Raw genomic sequence first — 24025 nt, 5'->3', positions numbered from 1 at the left:
TTCAGTGTACCAACACTGTACAGCACAAATTAAATGTAAAAAATATAAAACCATTTCTTATCACTGTAGTTATCTTATAATTTCTTTAATAATGGGATTTGGGCTGTGCAAAGACAAGGTAGCTCAACTTGCCAGAACAGCGGAGTGCCGTAAAAGTCACATGAAATCACATATGAAAGTGGCCCAAATCTGATTTTAAATAGTCAGATTCAATGCGATTCGTGCTGTTCACACAGCCGCAAAAAAGATACATCTGTGTCACATATGACGAAACAGATCGGATTTGGGCCACTTTTACCTACTTTGTGAACGTAGCCTTACGGGTTCAAAAACAGCAGCACTGCTGTGTCTGAGCCACTTGAATGTGAAGGTCTTGACAAATTATAAACTGGATGAAATTGGGCTACAAAATACGCAGAATCGCAGATGGACTACGGTCTGTAATTGTAGAAACTACACACTGAAAACTGTTGAGTCATAATCGATATTTTTTTTTCTGCCGGAATACGGGCGGTTCTTTAGTGCTGGAAACGGGTGCGAATACAAAGCCGGGTGTAGTCACGTGCCCAAACGGATGCTGCGTCAAAACAACAAGAGGAACCGGCGGCGTGTGAGGGATAAAGGGTAGTTTTATCAGTCCTCCACACGCTAATGGGCTGTTAATGCCCCCCTGGGATGTTATTTAAGGCTGTGTTGTGTTTGTAAGTGTGTGTTGGGCGAGTGTTTTGGGGCAGGAGTAAAGTTAAACCAGTGCAGTGTTATGGCAGTTGCTCCTCCCTCTGTGTAGAGCTGTAGTCAGCTGACTGTGTTTGTGTGTGTGTGTGTGTGTGTGTGTGTAAAAGAGACTCTACCTCCACAGCAAAAGCTGTAACTTTTACTTTCACACTCCAGACCCAAGGAACAAAGGGAAGAGGATGAAGTAGGGATGGAAACACAACCAATGGACCCTGTGCAGGAGATCCTGGAGACCCTGAACTTCTTTCGGGGCTTAGCAGGACTTTATTGGATCCAGTAAGTGGGCTGTGTGTTCGCCTCTGTTCAGTCATGCCTCCCCCGGGTCCGGACTCTTCTCTGACGATGCCCCAGCGGCTCTTTTACGCCGTGGGTCACTTTCTGAACGACCTGTGCGCCTCCATGTGGTTTACTTACCTTCTGGTCTTCTACCATTCCGTGCTGGGCTTCAAGAACAACAATGCTGGAGTGCTGCTGCTGGTCGGACAGATCGCGGACGGGGTCTGCACCCCTCTGATCGGGTACGAATCGGACCGGACGTCGGGATGCGGGGCGTATGGCAAGAGGAAGACCTGGCATTTAATAGGTGAGAGAAGCTTTTCCTTCATTTCCTCTCAGAGTAGCCAGGAGTGTCTCTAATCATCTGGGAAGGCGGTAGACGCTGGAACATTGATGTGTAACTCATAAGCGTTAGTGCCAGTGGTGGGGGATTAATTGTGGATCACTAACACCACACCAACTCATCCCAGCGAACACAATTCCACAGACCTTCATGCTTATTTTATTTTATTTTATTTAAATTAATTATTTAATTAATGTATGAACCTAAAATGCATTTATTCAATATAAAATGTGTCTACAAAGTTATGGACACTACACTTTAAGTAAAGAGTAAAAAATGTGATTTCAATTAATAATATGATAACTAATATTAATATTAATACTAATACATAAAAGGGTTTATTAACACTGAATATTATTAAAATGAAAATGAAATTGTATGTGTATAGTCAGTGATATCAAACATTTAAAAAAAATCTATACTTTAAATAATAATATGTAATATTATTAATTAATTATTTTTAACATAAAAAAATCCCATTCATGTTTCTCATAGAAAAATCCAGCTTAGACCCACACTCCTCATATTGGCGTATGAATACAGACATAAGTGGTCCTCTCTGACATGGCATTTATCACATTACTCCAGGAGGCCAGTGATGGTAAGGGGGAGGATGCATGAAAAAGTGGATCCCAACATGCCCCGCCCCACTGTAGAAAGACTTTTTTTAAATGTCATTGTGAGCTGTTCTGTGTGTAGTTTAATTATGAGTGTGTCTGCATTGTCGATGTGTGTACAGGGGCAGTCTGCTCAGATGGACACTGTTGGCCCTTTGTGTTAATGCTGTGTTGACAACTTGTGTTGCCCTGTTGCCATTATATAAATAGTGTTCAAGGAAGTTTTTTTTTTCAAACACAGAATTCCCCAGAATTTCCCACTGACACATAATTCCTGTTTAAAAATGGCACAGAGAAGTATTTTTCCTGTGTTCTGTGTTAAAGTATAAGGTCAGTGTTGTGAAACTCCCCATCTTCTCCACGGTGGGACACAGTTCTGTTTCTTAATGAAATGTCAGTGACCTGCTTTGGTCAAAACCCCACAAGCCCCACAGCAGCGTTCTCCCCTGTTTAAACAGCCCTGTTCAGAACGCCCGCTTTGGGGTGGGGTGGGGTTGGAGGGATGCACAGTTGCACTGCATATCTGTGAGTGTGGGTCAAGTGAAGGGTCTTTAAACCCAAACTCCGTGCTAAACTCACAACTGCAGCGAGGCATCTGTCTTTAGCTCTCACCTTTTTTCAGGGTGTGACATTAGCAGTCAGTGAGCTCCCACAGCGCCCCCTCCCTGTAGCTCTCTTAAATGCACATGAATGAATTTTGGCCTTGTTCTTAAAAACACAGAACACACACGTCATAAATGCAGCCCTCATTCTGAGATACTGTCAGCATTTGTAAATACCATTGTATGCAGTATTATTCTCTCACTGTCTCTTGCTCTCTCTTTTCTCAGGCACCGTGAGTGTCCTGCTCTCCTTTCCGTTTATATTTAATCAGTGTTTGGACTGTGACCTGAACACTCCTCAGTGGGTAGGACTCGTCTACTTCACCCCCTTCATCGTCATCTTCCAGTTCGGATGGGCTGCCACTCAGATCTCCCACCTGTCCCTCATCCCTGAGCTGGTGTCCTCAGAGCATGCCAAAGTAGAGCTCACAGCATACAGGTACAGTCTTTACCTGTCTCACAGACCCCTTTACCTGTCTCTCACACAGCCCTCATCTGACTCACACAACCCTCACATCATCACAAAAATTTCAATCTGGATTTAGGCCATATCATAGCACTGAGACAGCTCTAGTCAAGATAACAAATGATCTTCTTCTCACCTCTGATCAAAGCCACATATCCCTGTTGGTGCTACTTGAGCTTTCAATATGATAGACCGCAATATTCACCTAGAAAGGTTAGAAAACATAGTTGGACTCACAGGGACAGCCCTATTATGGTTCAAATCTTACTTAGTGGAACGTAATGAGTTCATAAAAGTAAACGATTTATCTTCCAATTATTCTAAAGTAAGATTTGAAATTCTGCAAGGCTCTATTTTAGGACCGTTACTATTTACATATAGTAAAGGCACAGTTATAAGAAACCATAACATTAACATTCACTGTTACACAGACAATACACAATTGTACATATCAGCCAAGCCCAATGACAAACACAGATTAAAGAATATAGAGGTCTGTGTAAAAGACGTGAAAGGCTGGATGTTGTCCTCCTTCTAAACAGTAACAAAACAGAGGTCCTGCTTTTGGGTCAAAACACTGCCAAGATAAGAAATGCTTTATCCCTGCAGGACACAGAAACATTAGTACATGCCTTTATTACGTCAAGGCTAGACTACTGTAACGCACTACTGTCAGGATGCACCAGCAGGGATTTAAGCAAATTTCAACTAGTTCAAAATGCTGCAGCCAGGGTCCTCACTAAAACTAGAAACTTTGAACATATCAGCCCAGTTTTATCATCACTTCATTGGCTGCCTGTTAAATTCTGAACCGATTCCAAAATTCTGTTATTAACATATAAAGCTCTACATGGGCTCGCTCCTGAATACCTGCAAAATGATTTCCTATCACAAGCCGCCATGATTACTCAGTACTGGATTTTTAATTGTTCCCAGAATTCAGAAGGCCTCAGCTGGGGGAAAAAGCCTTTTCTTAAAAAGCCCCCAACTCTGGAATGATCTTCCGGAAAATGTTCACTACTCAGACACAGTCGAAAGTCTAGACTAAAAACGAATTTGTTCAGTTTAGCTTTTGGTAGTTAATGTTCTCCCCTTAGTTAAAAGAGGTAGATTGAGGGAGTCCATGGACACAAGGAATTAGAGTAAATTGAGACGCTGGTGTTGTCCCGCCGCATCACGCAATCACTCAGGTATCTACCTTTTTCTGAGTGGATGACTGCCCCCTGTCCGGCTGGACGCTGATTGGATGACTATCGAGCTCCTGCTACGCGCTTCAGACCAGCTGCCCATGCTTTAGCTACCGCCACTTGCCTTGGACTAATTTTCATGGTCTCCTAACTATTAGTAGTAATAATATCATGAGCATTGTTTACATTATATATACTATGATTGTATCAGTACACATGAGCATAACAGCAGGTCAATGTGATGTATAAGGTCCTTTTTATTTTTATCAATAATTTGTAGATAAATTGACCAGAGGAGGATAGTTTTCCTGCCAAGGTTTCTTCCTCAGCTCTGAAGGAGTTTTACCTGCCACTGTCGCCCCTGGCTTTCTCTCCTGGGAGTTTTTACATTTCATGTCTCACACACCCCTAACCCTGTCACATGTTCTTCACCTGTCTCACACACCCCTGACCCTGTCACATGTTCTTCACCTGTCTCACACACCCCTCACCTGTCTCACACACCCCTAACCCTGTCACATGTTCTTCACCTGTCTCACACACCCCTCACCTGTCTCACACACCCCTAACCAAGTCACATGTTCTTCACGTCTCTCACACTTCTCACCTGTCTCTCACACAGCCCTCACCTGTCTCTCACACACCCCTCACCTGTCTCTCACACACCCCTCACCTGTCTCTCACACACCCCTCACCTGTCTCACACATGACCATCACCTGTCTCACACATACCCTTCACCTGTCTCACACACACACACCCTTCACCTGTCTCACACACACACACCCCTCACCTGTCTCACACACTACTTGCCTGTCTCTCATACACCCCTCACCTGTCTCACACACCACTCACCTGTCTGTCTTTGTGCAGATACGCTTTCACAGTTGTGGCTAACATCACAGTGTACACTGTGGCCTGGATCTTGTTCCATTTCCAGTCGGGAGAAGACCCCTCCATCACAGAGAACCTCGGCCCTGTGGACATCCCCATCTTCAGAGTGAGTTTATTAACAGACTCTGCAAGTCTGAGGTCCCCTCTCCACAGTGCCAGCCAGCGTTGGTGTCTTTTTAAACACCTTTCTGCAGCAGATAATATTTATTTATTTATTTACATTTTTTATTTTAGTATTTTTATTTAGTTGCTTTTTGCAGTGTTATACACAGATCAGCCTTAACATTACAACCACCTCCTTATTTCTGCGCTCATGGTCCATTGTCTCAACTCTACTGACCACACAGGTCAGGTAGTTCTGCAATTACAGACTGTAGTCCATCTGTTGCTCTGCATACTTTGTTTTGGGTTTCCCCCATTCCCAGGTCAGGTCTGATGTGGTGGTGTATCACTCTCAGCGCTGCAGTGACACTGATGTGGTGGTGGTGTGTTAGTGTGTTTTGTGCTGGTACGACTAGATCAGACACAGCAGTGCTGCTGGAGTTTTAAACCCCTCGTGTTTAGACTGAGAACAGTCCACCATCCAACAACATCCAGCCGACAGTGTCCTGTATCCACTGATGCAAGATTAGAGGATGACCAACACACACTGAGCAGCGACAGATGAGCATTGTGGTCCTGAGCATTGAAAATGAAGTCTGACAGCGACACTACTTGCGGCACCACCACGTTGCCCTGAATTAACAACAAGCGTTGTAGTTATTTTTTTGTTATTATTGCAGTTGATACATGGCCTCTAAGTCCCTGTCAGATCACTCAGTTATGAGGCACCACACAGAGCTGGTCAGAAAAATGCAGCTCTATTTGTGGAATGCAGCCCAGGCATTTGATCAGAGGAGTGGGGGTTTGTCAGAGACTCTGCCAAGTTCAGGTGTTTATTAATAACTCTCTCAACTTCCTTCTTCTCTGAATCAAAAGAGTCTGTTTCACTTCTGCTTCTTTTGCTCTGTGGATTTGCATTCTGATTTTAACAGAAAGACACCACAGAGAGTTTCACTGCTGTACATCATTAACCCACATCTACAAACACCATTTCCAAAAGTTAGGACACTGGGCAAAATGTAAATAAAAAAAAATGCAATGACTTGCAAGTCATTTAAACCCTATATTTAATTGAAAATAATAAAAGACAATATTTTATGTTGAAGCTTAGAATGTTTATTAATTTTATATATATATTTGGGACATGGTCATGTTTACCACTTTTCATCACCTCTTAACAGCACTTTGTAATTGTTTGGGAACTGAGGAGACCAGTCGCTGTAGTTTTGAAAGTAAAAAAGTTTTCAATTGCATAACAACTCAGGGTTTAGTTATGGTGTTTTTTGATTCATAAAGCACCAGTTGTTTTCAATGGGGACAGGTCTGGACCAATTTCCTGGAATCTTTTAATAAGGAGCCATGCTGTAATACATGCAGAATGTGGATCTGCATTTGTTACCAAAACTAACAAGGCTTTTCCCAAAAAAGACATTGTCTGGGTGGCAGCATGTTGCTCCAAATCCAGTAAATATCGTTCAGCATTAATGGTGCCTTCACAGATGTGACCGTCACAGACACTGGCTTTTATACTGTGTGCTTATAACAACTCAGATGGTCCCTCCCCTCTTTAACCTGGAGGACACAGTATCCGTGCTTTGAACATTTTAAACTCTGTAATGTCACTGATCTGTTATTCTATATTTTTTGTAGCATTAAACAACTTTGAATACACACACACACACACACACACACACCCAAATAGCATTTCTCTTATCCTCTCTGTGTGTTTTCAGAACCTGAGTCTGATTGTGTTGGCCATCGGAGCGCTGTTCTCTGTGATCTTCCACCTAGGAACACGCGAGGGGAACACTGAGCGCCATGTGGGTGAGGAGGATGGCTCCAGTGAAGGAGAACGGCAACCTCTTATTCCCAGAAACACACCCTCCACTCACATGCAGTGGCAGGACTGGCTCAAAGAGATCTCTTTTTACCAGGTGACTGCTCTCGTCCAATCACAGCTCTGTATCACAATACACCGGGTTCCTATTAGACCAGGTTAATTTAAGTTGGAATACAATTACAGGCTGTAGTCAACCTGTTGCTCTGCATACTTTGTTAGCCCCCTTTCACTCTCTTCTTCAGTGCAGTGGTGTGCTCAAGTGTTTCAGCGCCTGTTCCTTTGAGCCACTTGCTACTCACCCATTAATGTGAACATGCACCAAACAAGGGATTTCTTCCTACCACATCCCCTTAAAGCAGCTTAGGTAAGCAGTAGTAGTTTAGTAAAATGTGCAGAAATGGGTTCTCCGTAGAGGATATGTTCGTTTACTTTCATTTAGAGTCAGCAAAACAGGCCACTGTCCCAGGGGTACCCAGACTTCTGCACACAGCTGTGTGTGATGAGGCGGGAACACGTCATAGGCGGGCGGTGTGTAAAAATAGGAACTGAGTGGAAATGGACAAACCAAAACTTCTTTCTTCAGCACGACTCATTGTGTCACTGCGTCACAGAACACAGTTCCACTCACATCAGGAACTCGCCTGTCCTCTGGAGAGGGTCCAGGACCCTGAGCTGAGTCAGTTCACATCAGACCACAGCTCCAGGTTAAATATCCAGGGGTGCAAGGGTTAAAGAAAAATATGGATAACGTCTGCATGTCTGTAACACGGAGAATGGAATTCTTCAGACTGTTTATGTATACAAATTTTAAGCTTTTTTTGTGTGTAAAGTAGAATTCATTCATTCTCTGCAACCACTTATCCAGTTCAGTTGGGGTGGGTCCGGAGCCTACCCGGAATCACTGGGCACAAGGCAAGTCCCTCACAAGGTGACACACACATACACATTCACTCACTCACTCACTCACACCTATGGACACTTAAATCGCCAATCCACCTACCAATGTGTGTTTTTGGACCATGGGAGGAAACCAGAGCACATGGCGGAAACCCACTCAGACACACCAAACTCTTCATAGACCCACAAACTCCAGCTGTGTGACTGTAACACCGTGCCGCTCTTAATATAGAATTGTTATTCCGAATTCAAACATTGTCCTGCTGTTGTGTAGGTTTAAAAATAACAATTGGAACTTTATTCAACAAAAAATGACCTAAAAATAAAGTATTAGGCCATTAGGTTCACCATCGCTATCATCAAAATCCCTATCTTTAAATCGTCTAAACCCAAACTCACACACACTTTGGATACAATATTATCCCCAAGAGCAGAACAAATCCATCACATGCTTCTGCAGTGAATGCAGCAAAAAAAATCTTCACTCACCGATTTCACACTACTTCAATTTAGGTTATTTCTTGTTGAATAAAATGACAACTGTCATAGTTAATACGACACAATAGTTACCATAAAATTGCAAACCAGTGGGAGAATGAATTTCAAATTACAATTATACGTTACACACAAAAAATTAGCTTTAAAACTTTTGTACACCTGATGTTTCATACTTGGGTGTCTCTTGTTCTCTGTGCTCTTTCTCTTCAGGTGGCACTGCTCTACATGTGCACCAGACTCATAGTGAACCTGTCACAGACCTACATCTCCATGTACCTCACCAACTCACTCTTACTGCCAAAAGTGGGTCCATCATCACCTCCACACTCTCACGCTGATCTAAACACCTCCGCAGTCTCACGCTGATCTAAACACCTCCACAAGCCCACGCTGATGTAAACACCTCCACACTCTCACACTGGTATAAACACCTCAGTGCGCACATGCTAAACACCACCATGCGCACACGCTGATCTAAACACCGCCAGGCGCCCACGCTGATCTAAACACCGCCAGGCGCCCACGCTGATCTAAACACCGCCAGGCGCCCACGCTGATCTAAACACCGCCAGGCGCCCACGCTGATCTAAACACCGCCAGGCGCCCACGCTGATCTAAACACCTTCATGCGCCCACGCTGATCTAAACACCTCCACACTCTCACGCTGATCTAAACACCGCCAGGCGCCCACGCTGATCTAAACACCTCCACACTCTCACGCTGATCTAAACACCTCCACACTCTCACGCTGATCTAAACACCTCCGCAATCTCATGCTGATCTAAACACATCCACACGCCCACGCTGACCTAAACACCTTCACATACCCACGCTGATCTAAACAGCGCCACAAGCTCACGCTGATCTAAACACCTTCATGCGCTCACGCTGATCTAAACACCTTCATGCCCTCACGCTGATCTAAACACCACCACAAGCTCACGCTGATCTAAACACCTTCATGCGCTCACGCTGATCGAAACACCACCACAACCTTACGCTGATCTAAACACCTTCATGCGCTCACGCTGATCTAAACACCACCACAAGCTCACGCTGATCTAAACACCTTCATGCATTCACACTGATCTAAACACCATCATGCGTTCACGCTGATGAGTTATTGTTCAGCTGGACATGCCTTACAGAACTTCTTCTTCTTCTTCTCTCTCTCTCTCTCTCTCTCTCTCTGTTCATCTCTGTTTCTTTCTTTGTCTCTCTCTGTCCCTCTTTCCCTCTCTTTCTCTCTCTTGCAGAAGTATATTGCCACAATCCCCCTGGTGATGTACGTGAGTGGCTTTGTTTCCTCCTTCATCATGAAGCCCTTCAGTAAACTCATAGGAAAATGTGTAAGTGCCCATCTCCCTCTTTAATGACAAAAGTGTTTTTCAAAAATATTTCCACACAAATCTCCACAAAATTTCCACAAAAACATCTCCACACAAACACAGCTGGAAAGCACTTAAACATGGACTCCAGATTAGTTGTTTTTACAAAGAAGCCAAGATGAATATGCACCAGATGAAACAAAACAAAACCACCCCATGGTATAATTTTGATGTTTGTGTATTAGTGTATTGTATTTAATCTGTTCTGGGTGAGTAATTGTTCATCATGGAACAATAAATGTTGCACAATCCTAATAACTATGGCTTTAATTTAAAGTGCACATATCCCCCTCTTCTCCACAGTGGAACACAGTTCTGGTTCTTAATGAAACCTCTGTGACCTGCTTTGGTCAAAACCCCACAAGCCCTCGTCCTTTCTAAACCCCATTTTCCCCTGTCTAAACAGCCCTGTTCAGAATGGCCACTTTCAGCGACTGTTCCTTTAAATGAGCTGCTCGCTGTTCACCCCAAGCCGGGTGCAGAGCAGTGAGAGGCGAGGAGCAAAAGCTCTGTTTTTTAGCCGTTATCGCTCTGTTCTCTTGCTTATCCAGTCTCGTTATCTCCCATTTTTCCCTCAGTGCTTTTATTTCTCTGCGCTAGTTGTGTCTGTTTTGATGCATTGAACCATGTTTTTGCACATAAACGCGGATACAGCGATGTGATTGGACAGACTCAGGCAAGGGGGCAGGGTGATTCTAGAGTCTCAGAAGCAGAGCAGAATCAGAGTGTCTCATTTTATCCCATGCACAGAAAACTGACTGGGTGGTCTTGTTTCACATTGTGTGGGTTGGTGGTCTCCTGATTTGTCTAGAAGCCATGAAGTAGTGATCATCAGTAGGAAATATCTCTGTGAAACAAACAGAAAGAAACAGTCAGAAACACCTCTGTCTTCAGTGTTGAGCTGTAATGTGAAGAGTATGGCACTGTGGGGCCAGTCTTTATCACTGTTTAAAACAACAGGGTAAAGAATATAACTACAGGATTGTAATGCTGTTACAGATGTAATTTTAGTTTCTTTGATCCCATAAACCCTTTACACTGTTTGTTCTTGGATGTACAAAACTGTACACTTTTGTTCATTTAGTGTCTGCCCTCAGACAGTGTGTCATGTTCTTCATATGGTGTATGTGAACTTGGTTGTTGTAGATGACGTATTTTGTGGGTCTGGTGCTGATTCTGGGGTTCTCTTACTGGGTTCTGCTGGACACACACATGGGCGATGGTGTGTATGGAGCTGCAGTGCTGCTGGGTGTGGGGTCAGCCACCATCCTCGTCATGTCCCTCTCGATGACTGCAGATTTAATAGCGGACCAGACAGTAAGTGGACATAATCTGTCATGTTTTAGAAAACTTTTCTTACTTTGAATTGAGTCAAAATGAATCGAATTGAACCAAACCTTAGTGAACTTTGTCTGGGATTCCCAGTGCTGATATCTGTGGCATAATCCACTAACAAACAACATAGGCGAGGGTTTCCCAAGTGTTTTGGGTGGCCCTTCCTCTCCCCCATTATTCGCTAATGTGTGTGTCTGTCTACTCTCCTCTGAATGTGTTGAGCTCCTATGACATTGTATTGGCTTCAGCTGGAAAAGATGGTGGAAATTAATAGGTGTACAAATAAGATTTAAAATGTTTTTTTTTCGTGTGTGTGTAATGTATAATTGTAATTACAAATTCAAACATTCTCCCATTGTTTTGTTATTTTATGGTGACTGGTATGTCATATTAAAAATTACCATTGCCACTTGGTTCAACAAAAAATAACCTAAAATTAAGTATTAATACGCTCCCCATCTTTTAAATCATCTAAACCCAAACTCACATACTTTTGGACACAATATTATCTCCAAGAACAGAACAAATTCATCACATGCTTCTGCAGCGCTTTTTCTTCATGGAGCTTATAACATTTACATTTATGCATTTGGCAGACGCTTTTATCCAAAGCGACTTACAAAAGAAGATCTAACATTCGAACTACAGCACAAATTATACAAAATACCTTACATTAAGTGCAATATGCCAGGAAGTAATAACAAATTACTTTTATATTATATACTTTTATATATAATTAATTATAACGAATGCAGCACCCAATAAATTCTTCATTTTTTTTGTTGTTTGAATGAATAATGATAAGAAACACACACACACTCCAACAAGACTACACACAACCACACACACACACTCCCTAACAAGCCTAGATACCCCCTACACACACACTCTAACAAGACTAAACACCACCACACACACACACTAACAAGACTAAACACAACCAAACAAACACTGACACACTCTCTCTCTCTCTCTCTCTCTCTCTCTCTAACAAGACATGCACATTAAATATTCCATGCCTATGCTAACAAGGCTAAAAAACACACAGATGTCAACAAGGCTAAACTCCTGTGTTTTCACTGGAGGTGGCTTGAAGTCATATAGTTCTTTGGTAGTTAATAAGCAGAAGTAAAATTATGAATTTGCTGAAGCACTGGTTAAAGGTCATATGGTTGTGTGACCGTGGGGTGTGTTCCTCAAATGTTCTCCTCTGTTCCCCTTCAGCAAAGTGGAGCTTTTGTTTATGGAGCCATGAGCTTCACAGATAAGGTGGCCAACGGACTGGGGGTCATGATGATCCAGAGCATGCATCCGTGCCAGTGAGTATAACTGTGTGGGTTCTAGATCCTACAGCATTGAAAGTATGGAAAAGGATTTTGCTGTTGGTATTTAAGTCAATTTTTATAATATATATCACCATGCTTTAACAGAGACATTTAAAAAAAAAACCAGCATCAGCACTCCTGAGTTCACTGATATGTATTTACCACTTCCTGTGCTCATTCAATTTCGGTTTTTGAAGAGGGAAAAGATTTGTTATTCAGTTTGTAATATGAAAACAAAAGAAAGTCGCCAGGAAATATAATCAGGAAAATGCTCTGTCTGTGTGCTTTCTGAGGCTGTATTCGGCACAACTTGTCGAGCAGCGGAAAACAGTCAAACGAAATGCACCTTGTTGCCCTGAGCACAGCCCCAGAAAACACACAGACAGAGTATTTTTCTGTTTTTATATCATTGTTTATATCTGTATTTATATAATTTTATACGTTATTTTATTTACTGTTTTCAAATCAGATAATGGGCCTTTTTCAATTTCAAAAGGAAAACTGGATAATGAATCCTCCCCTGTTTATTATTTTCCAGTTTTAGAATGAAAATCAAATGGCCAAAAGTTACACACAAACCTTACAGACAAACAAAACTTCCGCGGTCTATGTAGTGTTCGGTGTCCTTTAAGCACCGGTGATATCCAGTGCTTATCACAATAAAATACTGTCCTATGACCAGCCTGTATTTCTTCCAGCACCAAATGAACCCCTCATCTTTTTATTTACATTTAACCAGGCAAGTGATTAAGAACAAACTAGTATTTACAATAGCAGCCTGGTGAATGGCACATGTCACTAGAGGGAAAGGGCAATGTAAAAATGCATAACACATACATAAAATACGTACAACGCCAAAAATCACCAGTACTGTCAGTGAAAGGATGAACAGATCGAAGTATCAGTAACTATCTCTGTGTTTCCTGAAATTAGAAATTGAAATAAAGGATTGCAGATGTACTGTTTCTGAAGTCTGAACTAACCCAGCTCCAGCAGCGATAAAGAGAGGCATATATTTGCTGTGTTATGATTTAAGTGTGTGTGTGTCCTCAGTACCACAGTGTGCTGTCCAGCGTGTGTGTGGTATTATCACTATGTGATGGTGATAGTGACCGGCGGAGTGGCTGTTGTAGCTGCACTGAGCCTTTGCTCTATTCTCCTCCGGCCAATCAAGATCTCCCGGCGTGAGTAAACACATCCTCTCTGTTTATATCCCTCTCATAACTTTCACCTCTAACAACAGGAGAATATTTCAGCCCAGAAAAAACACCCACTAAATTTACATGTTTCAAATTGACAGCTGGCAGTCATTGCCTTAATGTGATCTGACTCAGTTAAAGGGGAAGTCCACCTTTACAGTGGTGGTGATAGGAGCCAGGCATTACAGTGAAGCTGCATGTGGCGTATGAGATTTATTTGAAATGTTGATAATTTTCCTTTTGGAGTTTTCCACTAATTTAGCTTTCTGTCTTAATGGATTTAAAAGGAATGTTTTAGATAAAAATCTTTAACAGTTAGTGTAACGAAAGTATTTCAGGCTTCCTCAGTAAGAGCTGGAACTGTGAATTGTGTTTCTGTGGAAATCACCATATTGCTCAGATCAGGAAAATCACAATTAGATATTTTCCCCAAACCTTTGATCTCCATCATCGGTGCAGTGTGTTCAGTGGAGCTTTTAGAGTCAGATGTTTTGGTTCCACCACCTTTGATAAGAATTCTGACCTCCAAAGCATGGAGTTTACCTCTTAACTGTTTAACATTTGCATAAATCCTGAAAAATCAATGGTGTTCTCCTCTGTGTGCTAGTGACAGATACTCTTGAATTCTAGTCAGTGATTAAACTGGAAATTGTTTCCTGCTCCAAGACAATTTCTGAAGAATGGACTGAAGCTATGGTCTACAAACAAGTCTTTATCTTTTGCCCCTGTGTGTGACCGGAGTGTGTTGTGTATTGCAGTGTGTGTGGAGCGGCAGGTAAATGGTCAGTTAGTATCAACACAGACGGTGAGAGCTTAATCAAACCTCTCACATCTCATTATCAGTGATCACAGTCCACTGAGGTCAACCACTACACGCTACCCCTCTTGAAGTAAAAACAGCTTTAACACATACACTTCAAAATAAAGGTGCCCAGCATGTTCTTCAGAGCGAGAACATAGTAGAAGCCTGTTTTGTAAAACATCCTATGAATCCTGTATTCATAATATGGTATAATCAGCCGCTGAATGTGTTTTACAGACATATATATAGGTATGTGCAAAAGTTTGGACACATGCAAAAAAGGATGGAAAGTAAAGATGACTTATATATAATATAAATAGAATGGATACTTTATTACTTCAAAGAAAAAGACAACGTAAGTAAACATTAATAAACGAAAGAATGTCATTATATGTGTATTATATCAGTATTATAATTTTTTTTCTTTTCTTTTCTTAAGTATTCATCCTAGGTACAGTTTATTACCGTTTTATAAAGAAATTAGATGGTAGTTTTACTGAATGCCTTGGAGAATCTGCCACAGTTCTTTTAAAAAGTTGGATTGTCACATGCAAATACTCAGGAGCCTTCATTGTTTTTTTTGTTTTTTTTGACGTAACCTATTTTTTAATAAGTTGCTTTCTTTACAGTTACTTACAATTATTATTATTTTTGTAACATTATTGTTATTGGTGAAGTAGATGTAAAATGTTTTTGTACTGACTCAATAATGCAGAATTCATAAAATAAACAGAATAATAACAGAACTTGCACAAAACAAAAATAGGGTGCCTAAAACCTTTGCACAGTGCTGTATGCAGCACTTGGAGAAAAACACAGATTAAAGTATTCAGTTCAGTACCAAAAAATATTGTGTAATTACATTTTTTTTATTTAAAAGTTTTTACAGAACTCGACTGATTAATAGGAATGATTTTCTACAGTTCAGAAGCATTATAACAGAGAGACCTCTCTGCTTTTTCTGGATTCATAATGTAAACACGATTACGCATCATTACAATGAATACATTTAAAGTGTTATAAAGGCTAACTTTATTAATTCATGTGTTGCTGGTTATAATGAGCTGTGCAGTGAAACTCTGAGATGTTATAAATGTGAGGGAAAAACATATCTGCTCCGTATAACACACGTATGAGGCTGAACACAGGAATCGTAGGAAGTGTTACTGAACTATTGAATGCATGATCCATGATCCTTTAAGGAACTACTGAATAACCCTGATACAGTAAAGGTTCTGTCTAGAATCGTCCATATGTCTTAACCAAGAAACCTTTATTTTGAAGTGTCTGTCAGTGTCTCAGTGCTCAGAGACTGTCCACATAATCAGCACCAGACCTTCACTCTGATCTGTCTCCACTGTGTTAGACACACACCTTGCTGTGAGGTACTGAGACACACCCCATATGTTCACTGTGTCTGATTTATGTTTCTTTGGGTTGTTATCAGTCAACGTTTTGAGCGAGAAAAAAATTAGTTTTTGTTTTGTTTTGAAGCAATCATTGTAAGAGCTTTTGAAAACACACTTGCTTTGAATGATTTAATGTAGAGAATTTAGAGCAAACTCTCAACTGTAATTTCTTGTCACTCGCTGACCTCAGAAAATCTGATTGAACACGTCACTCTGGTGATTGATGGATCGATCGATTGATTATTTACTCACTGTCTAAAACGGATCTACTGGGACACCCCCAATCAGCACCGAATCACTAGCCTAGGGCTTTGTGAATGGATTAGCACAATGTGTGTGTGTGTGTGCAGGACTCCCCGTGATGCCTGGTCTGATGTCGTCTGATGGAGAAGACTCTGAGTGCAGCAGTGACTCGGGCCTCATCAACTGAGCTGAACTTTCCTGAGACTTTTCTACAGTAGAAGACAAATTTGCACAAACTCAAACAACATTCCCTTCTGTGACGAACTGGAGGTTTGAATAAAACAAAAATTATGATTAGACTCTGTTGAACCTTGTATCTCCAAACAGTGTAACTTTACAGGAGACACAGTGCTGAGTAAAGCAGTAATTTCCAGGACTTTCTATTGGTCCAAGCAGGGTGGAAAGGAGAGACAGGGTCAGCTGCAGCTGTTGTTCACACAGGATGTAAAACAGAAATGGAGATACAAGGTGTTGTCCAGCTATCTCCATCAGAACACTGATTTTTATTGTTCTATTTAAACCGCTCTTCTTTGCGCTGTGTGAACGACTGATGAAGCATTAACCTTTAGACAGAACCAGTTTCATTGACTTTCATGAGGAGTTAACACCATTTATTTCCTTCTGCTGTATAGTTACACTTCTGGAGACACATGCCTTTTGTTTTTGGACAATAGAGACATTCAGGGTCCACCCACAAATGCATTCTTATATAGCAACTGTTGCTAAGCATTAGCAGTGTCAGGTCTCATGAGGTACAACACTGTTATGTGGTAAGGAAAATACACAACTGGTGACAAGATGTTAAAGAGCAGCTCTAGCAGCTACAAAGAAGGTGGGGCACTGATGGATACAGCCAAAGACTGTGAGAGAGAGGCAGGGTTTTACGTTTCTTTAGCCACGCCCCTACAACCTACTGACACCACAACATGAGACTTAAGGCCGTCAAGTTTTGAAAACAAACAACACGTATATTAATGGTGTCTTTCACACCGAGTCCCAAACTGATGGAATGCGACGCTGCATCAGATTTTGAATTAGAACCTGGTGTATTTTCTGCATTTTATGGATGCATTAAAATGTGACCGACCAATCAGAGTGCAGTCGTCATGGTTGCAGACCAAACAAATGAGTAGGAAGACGGTGGCTGAAGAGCTTGTCTTGTGTTACAAAAAGCTGCTACAAACAAAGCTTAAAAACAATCAACTTTATGACCACCTCAGTGTTTCTCCACTCACTCACTGTGCATTCTCTCAGCTCCATTGACCACACTGGAGCATGGTGTAGCTGTGCAGTTACAGACTATAGTCCAGCTGTTGTTCTGCATACATTGATAGCCGACATCACCGTTCTTCAATGGTTAAGACCTCCACAGAGCCGGTATTTTGTTCAGTAAAGCTTGTCCGAACTAGCAACTGTTGCCATGCTGGTATGCATTAGTGGGTGGAGCATAGTTTGAATTTAAAGGAACACATAATCCTCCTTTAAGTCTGAGGTAAAAATACTACTTAGTACTGCTTTAAACCCAGGTGAGAGTTTGTTTTTTTTAAATGATAAACGCACATTTGTTATGTGAGTGTTGTTAAAAAGGGACAGGGGACGGGGGAAGGTGTGGTTTTATAAAGCAGGATTTCTCAGTGAGCCACACATCTCATGCTTAAGCTATCTGACTAAAAGGACGTGTGATCCGCAATGGGACACTATACTTTATTATGACATACGCTACTCTTCTCTCTGTGGAACTCCAAGAGTCTGATGTTCATCTTCTTTCCTCTCAGCTCTATGTTACCAAGCCCATTAGGCTCTATTTTAAGGGAACAGTTTGCATTCCGTGAGCAAGTTTTTTAACCGATGGCCACAGCTTCTCATTTCATACCTACAGTGTACAAGACATTCTTCTTTTCTTTAAATTGCACACATTATATTTCATATCTCACCACAGTTTTTTACCTTTTAAAATGTGGGAATGAAATGAGAAATTGGGCCACTAATAAATAAAACACTGATGGCACTCATTCACTAATTCACTAGTTTTTTTTTTAGTCCCTGACCACTGGGGGGCTCCCTACTTCATTCATGAAGGGATCAGACACTGTCTAAGGGAAAAGATGTTATACACTGTTTATTTTTTAAAGGGAAAGTTAATACATTTTCCATTTTTTTTCTGTATAGCTCAGAGTTTGAGCTGTAAACATAGTGATGTGGAGAGTTTTGCTGTGAGGTGGTTGATTGTAGAGAAATCTGGCTGTGCAAATTTCTTTGCAGTGTTGAATGGAACCAGGTATCTCACGTGATTTATCTGTAAGAATAGGGTTTCTTTGGGACATATTTTGCTCCAAAATGTGCTACATCTACCTCTTCACCCTGATTGGATTCTAAAAACACATTGTGTAAGTGAAAACTGACTCATCGCTGCAGAAAAACAATGTCTCAGGATTGAAACAACATTTTCACACCTTTCTGTGAGGAGCAGAGTCAGACGTCTTGTTCCATTCACCACCGCTGTCCACAATTCGGGACCAGATCCCATCCATCGCTGTGTTTACACCTCAGCTTTTAAACCTGGTTGAATTCTCTCTTTGATGTGCAGATTTAATCAGATTTAAATACTTTGTATCTTTGAAACTTGAACTGCATGTGTTTAATTCTGTATCTCACAGGGAATAGTGACGAATTTAAAGGTGACAGACACAGGTTCTTTGAGATGAAGGAACACTGGCTTTTGTTTAAAGGACATCTGGGAAAAATGCACTGTGTGTCCAAAAGTTTATAGACACCCACTTGCCCTTAATGTTTCTCTGTGGGAGGGAATCAGTGCTGGGAGTTTGTCACATCATGTCCCTGTTCTTCTAGGATGGCTTTACATGAGATATCAGGTGAGAATTTGATTGCAGTCAGCCACAAGTCAGGTGGTGGTTTTGTGTGATTAGTTCTGGATAACAACTACCAAATCCCAAATGGTGATGGGTGGAGCTCCACCACTCCAGAGAACAGAGTCCCACTGCTCCACAACCCATAGCTAGGGACTTAATATACTCCTCGAGCATGCTGGGTCATGTGCAGCTGCTCCAGAGGATCTCATTACATTAAAAATTTTGTGTTCAGTGGGTGCATCTTACGATACCTGAGTTCAGGGATAATAACAGGGTGTCTACAAACTTTTGGGCAGACAGTGTCCAGCAGAGGTCAGATCAGGGACCTGGAGCCTGTGTTTAATTCACTGTGTGTGATTGTGTGATTGCTATTATGAGATTATGAGGGGAATCAGCCAAGAGAGGTTCACATGCTTTTCATTTCCACTTTCTGATGTTTAAACTTGTTTCATAATGATTGTCTTGTATTCTGTCAAATAAACTTGAGTTGGTGAAGAGAACATTGCTTTGCCAAGGTAATATCCATCGTGATGTTTCGAGGGGGGAAGAAATAAATATATAATGTTCAAAATCTCTCCCAATCTTTGTTCATTTTATGGTAAATTGCATATTATAAAAATTGACTCATTTTTAAATAATCCACTTTTAAAGCACTGTCCTGAAATCAAGGTGCGGGCAGTAATTTCCTACCCTCTTCCAAAAGATACATAGTGCGTTTTCTGCAATGGTGAGACGGAAATAGCAACGTCAGAGGCTCTATTCTCCCTGTTACAGCTCAGTGGATCATCACAATGATTTTGAAGCTGTCATTTTAAATTTAAAATTATACCTAGTGTTGCTTTAAGGCTAATTTTCACCATGATGTTACTGTCACTTCCCATATTCCATGCTTACTTTATGTTGGTGTGGATATTAAGCAACACATGCACTATGGGGCGCAGCTCAGCGTCTAAAGTTTCTGACAATAAATACAGCGCTTGTGGAGGAGGTGGGGCTCTGAGGCTGTTAAATGCTTCATGGCATGTTTACGATGAACTATTTTGATTAATGTCACTACGAGAATCATGTTCAGTGATTTCAGACATCGGCCACGTGTTTCATAACCTGCTCCCTACATCAGACATGGGAACTCCACAGTCACCTGTGAATGAGGCTGGAACAGTTGGCTACACAATCTCCATGGTTTCTAGTGGTGCTGCCCTGTCTCTGTCCTGGAATCTGGAGCTTTTTAGACCACAGAGAGAACTTTCAAATTACAAATCAATTCTCTAGTCCCGCTCCAAAGGTGTGTAACACTGACTTATTTGCTGTTTCGGATCACTTAAGGTGGAAATATCATAAAAATTCAGGAGGCAGCTAACTGCATGAAAATAATTTCCCGGTGTGCACTGGGTTTGGACTGTGGGAGGAAACCCAGACTGACACGACACTCTCCTCACACACCCGAGGAGGGGATGAAGGATCCTATCAAACTGAAGTGTATGGTTCTTGCGTCACAGTCCATGGCCTTGTGTACTGAGAGCATGTCACTTCTATCTATCTATTGTTACACTTATATACATAACATGGAAACTCCACCCAAATGGGACTTGAACCCAAGATCCCAGCGCTGGGGACGAACGTGCTAACCACTAAGCCACTGTGCCGCCATAACTTCTTCTGAGAAGTATTTCACTACATTTCACACCATTGCTGTGAGGATTTGATAGCTCCAAGGGAGCTTTAATGAGGTCAGGTGCTCTAACAAACACCACTCCAGCCCATCCCAAAAGTACTGAATGGAATTTATACACCTTTAGATATCACTGGTCACTTTGACTCACAGTGGCTCTTCTAGAGAGTTGGATTCTGTCCAACAAATATACATTGAGTCAAAAGTGGGTCAAAGATACAAAAGATTCTGCTCCAGTAGCACCATGTGTACTGCATTCACTCCTCAAGGGGTTCAGATCCTCTCTGGCCAACGATGAATGTGTTTATTGTAATGTGGGCCTCATGTATGTCCAACAGGTAAACAGAGACCCAGTGAAGATACAAGACTCTGGAGGATCGGAGGCTATCGATCAAGTCTTGATGAAAGAGACGTGCCACAGGCCTGGTCCTGACTCTTCAGGACTCTATAAGGCACGGCTTTGTTTGTGTAATGAGCCTAATCTTGCCCAGTTAAAACATCCACCACTGGGCACTTACAGAAAGGGGCAGATAAATAACAACATGAAGTTCTAGCCACTTCAGGAAGAGCTTCTCTCAAAGAGGGCCTTCATGCTGCTGACCACAGAGCAGAGTCCAGTCAGAATCACTTTACAAACATTTGGATTAGCTCTTGTGTAGAAGAGCTGTGCCAGGAGCTGGATGGCCATAACTTTACGGACACATGCTCATCCAACATCCCTTTGCTTGTCCCATCTGTGTCGCAGTAACGGCCTCGACTCGCCTGGGAAGGCTTTACACTATGAACATTGCTGTGAGGTAGGTATAACAGCGTCAGGTGCTGATGTGGGGTGACTACTTCTCGATCACAGACACCACCCCACCTCACCTCAAAGGAACTGATTGGGGCTCCAGAGAACAGTTCCACTGTTCCAGAGATTGAGGGCTATACACCCCCCAGCATGATCCACCACCCATAATCCACCACTTGCTCTGTGGGGGTTCTGACCATAGAAGAACAGGGGGAAAGGGGTCTAACAAAGTATGCATAGCAACAGATGAACCACAGTTTGTAACTGTAGAACTACAAAGTGCTCCTGTGTGGTCAGTGGGGCTGAAAAAAGGTTAGTTTAGTTATAGGTTTTGTCCATTAGGTGGCAGGAGCAGGCCACTGCTTATGGATCAGTTTAGACTTCAGGATGAACTTCCGTTCACACTCATTGAAAGACTTATTTATTTTGTAGTTTGTTTTTCACTGGTCTGTGAGTGATTGGGTACGTGGGATTGTCCATATGTGTGACTGGGTGAGTGTGTGATTGTCTACAGATGTGAGTGTGTGAATTTTTCCACAAATGTGAGTCTTTGAGTGAAATGATATATGTGATAGTCGATATGTGTGACTGGGTGAGTGACTGAGTATGTGATTGCAGGTTTGAGTTACTGGGTGAATTTGAGATTGCCTACAGGTGTGAGTGACTAGGTTAGTGTGTGATTGTCTGCAGATTTGAGTGACTGAGTGAGTGTGTGATCATCTACAGGTGTTAGTGACTGGGTGAGTGTGTGATTGTCTGCAGGTGTGAGTGACTGAGTGAGTGTGTGATTGTCTGCAGGTGTGAGTGACTGAGTGAGTGTGTGATTGAATGCAGGTGTGAATGACTGGGTGAGTGTGTGGTGTCCTGTGAGGGACTGAAGCTCTGCCCAGGGAATGTTCCTGTGCTCCTGTCTTTCACCCAGTCATTCTGAAAAGACTCTGGACACAGTGAACAAAGGGAAGTGAGTTCAAACAATATGCAAATGAACTCTACATCTCTATAGATTAATGTATTTAATGCAGTATTTGGTCCCGACGGTGTGCAGAGGATGGTGGTCAGACCTGAGGGCTAATATTCTAATGCCTCCTGTGGTTATTTACTCAGGGCTGGAACTGATTCAGGGTTTAATTTAAACCATGTTTAATATCCATCCATCACCTCCGCCTTCACGCTGTCATGTCGAACATCTCGAGGAAGCCCCTCGGGAAAATCTCAGATAAATGTTTATTGATAACACCTTTTTTAAAGCTGAGAACTAAATGGAGATTATGTGCTCATCTGCAGCCGATTACAGAGTTTTTGCCAACTGGAGCAGCCTCAGTAACACCACTGTGAGCTCTGACAGGATTCAGAGTTGATTTTAAGGGGGACTATGGGGTTTGCTGTAATCAAAACAGGAATTTTGTAGTGGACTTTCTTCGCGTGTTAGACCCTAAAAATCGACACTGTATTTACACACTTTAGTTCACACTTTGCAGCAATAGACTTATTATATACTGCTTGTTGAACTAACAATTCCCATAAATTTATCGCAGCATAAGTTTCTCTGAAATTCCATTATAGTCCTCCATATAGTCACACTTGCTGTGGGCAGTGATAGCCCCATCCGCCCCTGGTGTCCAGCCTTGGCCGACACGGACTGAGATTTCTCCTGAAAGTTCCTGAATCTTCCACAATTACTTTTTGTACTGTTAATAATGATAAATAATCTTTATTTGTATCATGGACGTTCTTTAGCCCCCCAAAAATCATTTCACTTTCAACAACGGTTCTGTCTCCATATTAATAATGTAATAAACCTTGGGCGCACTAGGACCTGTGGGAGGTGCTGCTGTCACTGTTACTGAATACCCATTTGACGCCATTGGCTATCGGTTTGATATTTCTTACATAATACGGAAAACGTAGTGTTGCCAACCGTCCCTTTAATTACAGAATCGCCCCATATTTCGACACTAAATAATACGTTCCATTCTGAGCCGTATTTTTGAGGTCACATTGTTATGGCGATGGTTTAAGACAGAAACACAGCTCTCTCACTGAGCCGGAGCGAGGGACACGGCTCCTAAACAGAACACGGTTTTCATTGGTCGTCATATTTATTTAGCCAATCAACAGCCAGAGTTATCTGTACATCATTCACTGCTGCAGCCAATGGAGTCACAGTCCCGCCTACAGGGGGTTGTTTTGCGGCGGCGCCAAAAGCAGCACAGGTCTGTTTTCAGATAAAATTAGTACTGTGTCCTGGATATACGACATTTCAGATGAATCTTTGAATCAATGTTATTATTTATACATACTGATCACATTAGATAACGTAACGTGTAATTATTTGTCATTGTAAAACTACATGTGTCTTCCACATTTAAAGGCTAAGCGCCAGCTATATGAAAGTGTCAAACAAATAAAGACAGTGGAATTTGAGTTCCTAACTTGTGTTTATTGATAGTCAGAAAACATGTTATTTCTTACTAATTCAAGGAATAAGGTTTAAAAGACAGGTTTAAAAAACCATCGAAAGGTGTTCAAGAGCCTC

General features: G+C 41.8%; 1 protein-coding gene across 2 annotated transcripts; it reads left to right on the top strand.

The window, feature by feature from the left end:
* The first annotated feature begins 508 nt into the window (after positions 1–508).
* Positions 509–19585, top strand: mfsd12a (major facilitator superfamily domain containing 12a). Of its 2 annotated transcripts, XM_066661998.1 has the most exons (11): positions 509–624; positions 892–1318; positions 2802–3012; positions 5098–5224; positions 6954–7154; positions 8666–8758; positions 9713–9805; positions 10991–11161; positions 12404–12498; positions 13558–13688; positions 16265–19585. In XM_066661998.1, the coding sequence occupies exons 2-11, from the start codon at positions 1045–1047 to the stop codon at positions 16342–16344; spliced, it is 1476 nt and encodes a 491-aa protein (XP_066518095.1). In that variant the 5' UTR covers positions 509–624; positions 892–1044; the 3' UTR covers positions 16345–19585. The 2 variants fall into 2 exon arrangements, with proteins under 2 accessions (XP_066518095.1, XP_066518087.1); XM_066661990.1 differs by lacking the exon at positions 509–624 and having other exon boundaries at positions 643–1318.
* The last annotated feature ends 4440 nt before the right edge of the window (positions 19586–24025 follow it).

The sequence above is a fragment of the Hoplias malabaricus genome, chromosome 1, assembly GCF_029633855.1.
Source record: "Hoplias malabaricus isolate fHopMal1 chromosome 1, fHopMal1.hap1, whole genome shotgun sequence".
In the NCBI taxonomy this organism is placed as follows: domain Eukaryota; kingdom Metazoa; phylum Chordata; class Actinopteri; order Characiformes; family Erythrinidae; genus Hoplias; species Hoplias malabaricus.
Note: the sequence above shows the minus strand (reverse complement) of the source record. Positions and strands in the feature narration are given on the sequence as shown.

Excerpts from the sequence above, each read along its gene's own strand:
- mfsd12a (XM_066661998.1), top strand. The coding sequence starts at position 1,045 with ATGCCTCCCCCGGGTCCGGACTCTTCTCTGACGATGCCCCAGCGGCTC. Across the intron at positions 5,225-6,953 it reads TGGACATCCCCATCTTCAGA|AACCTGAGTCTGATTGTGTT; the intron begins GTGAGTTTATTA and ends GTGTGTTTTCAG. Across the intron at positions 9,806-10,990 it reads GTAAACTCATAGGAAAATGT|ATGACGTATTTTGTGGGTCT; the intron begins GTAAGTGCCCAT and ends TGGTTGTTGTAG.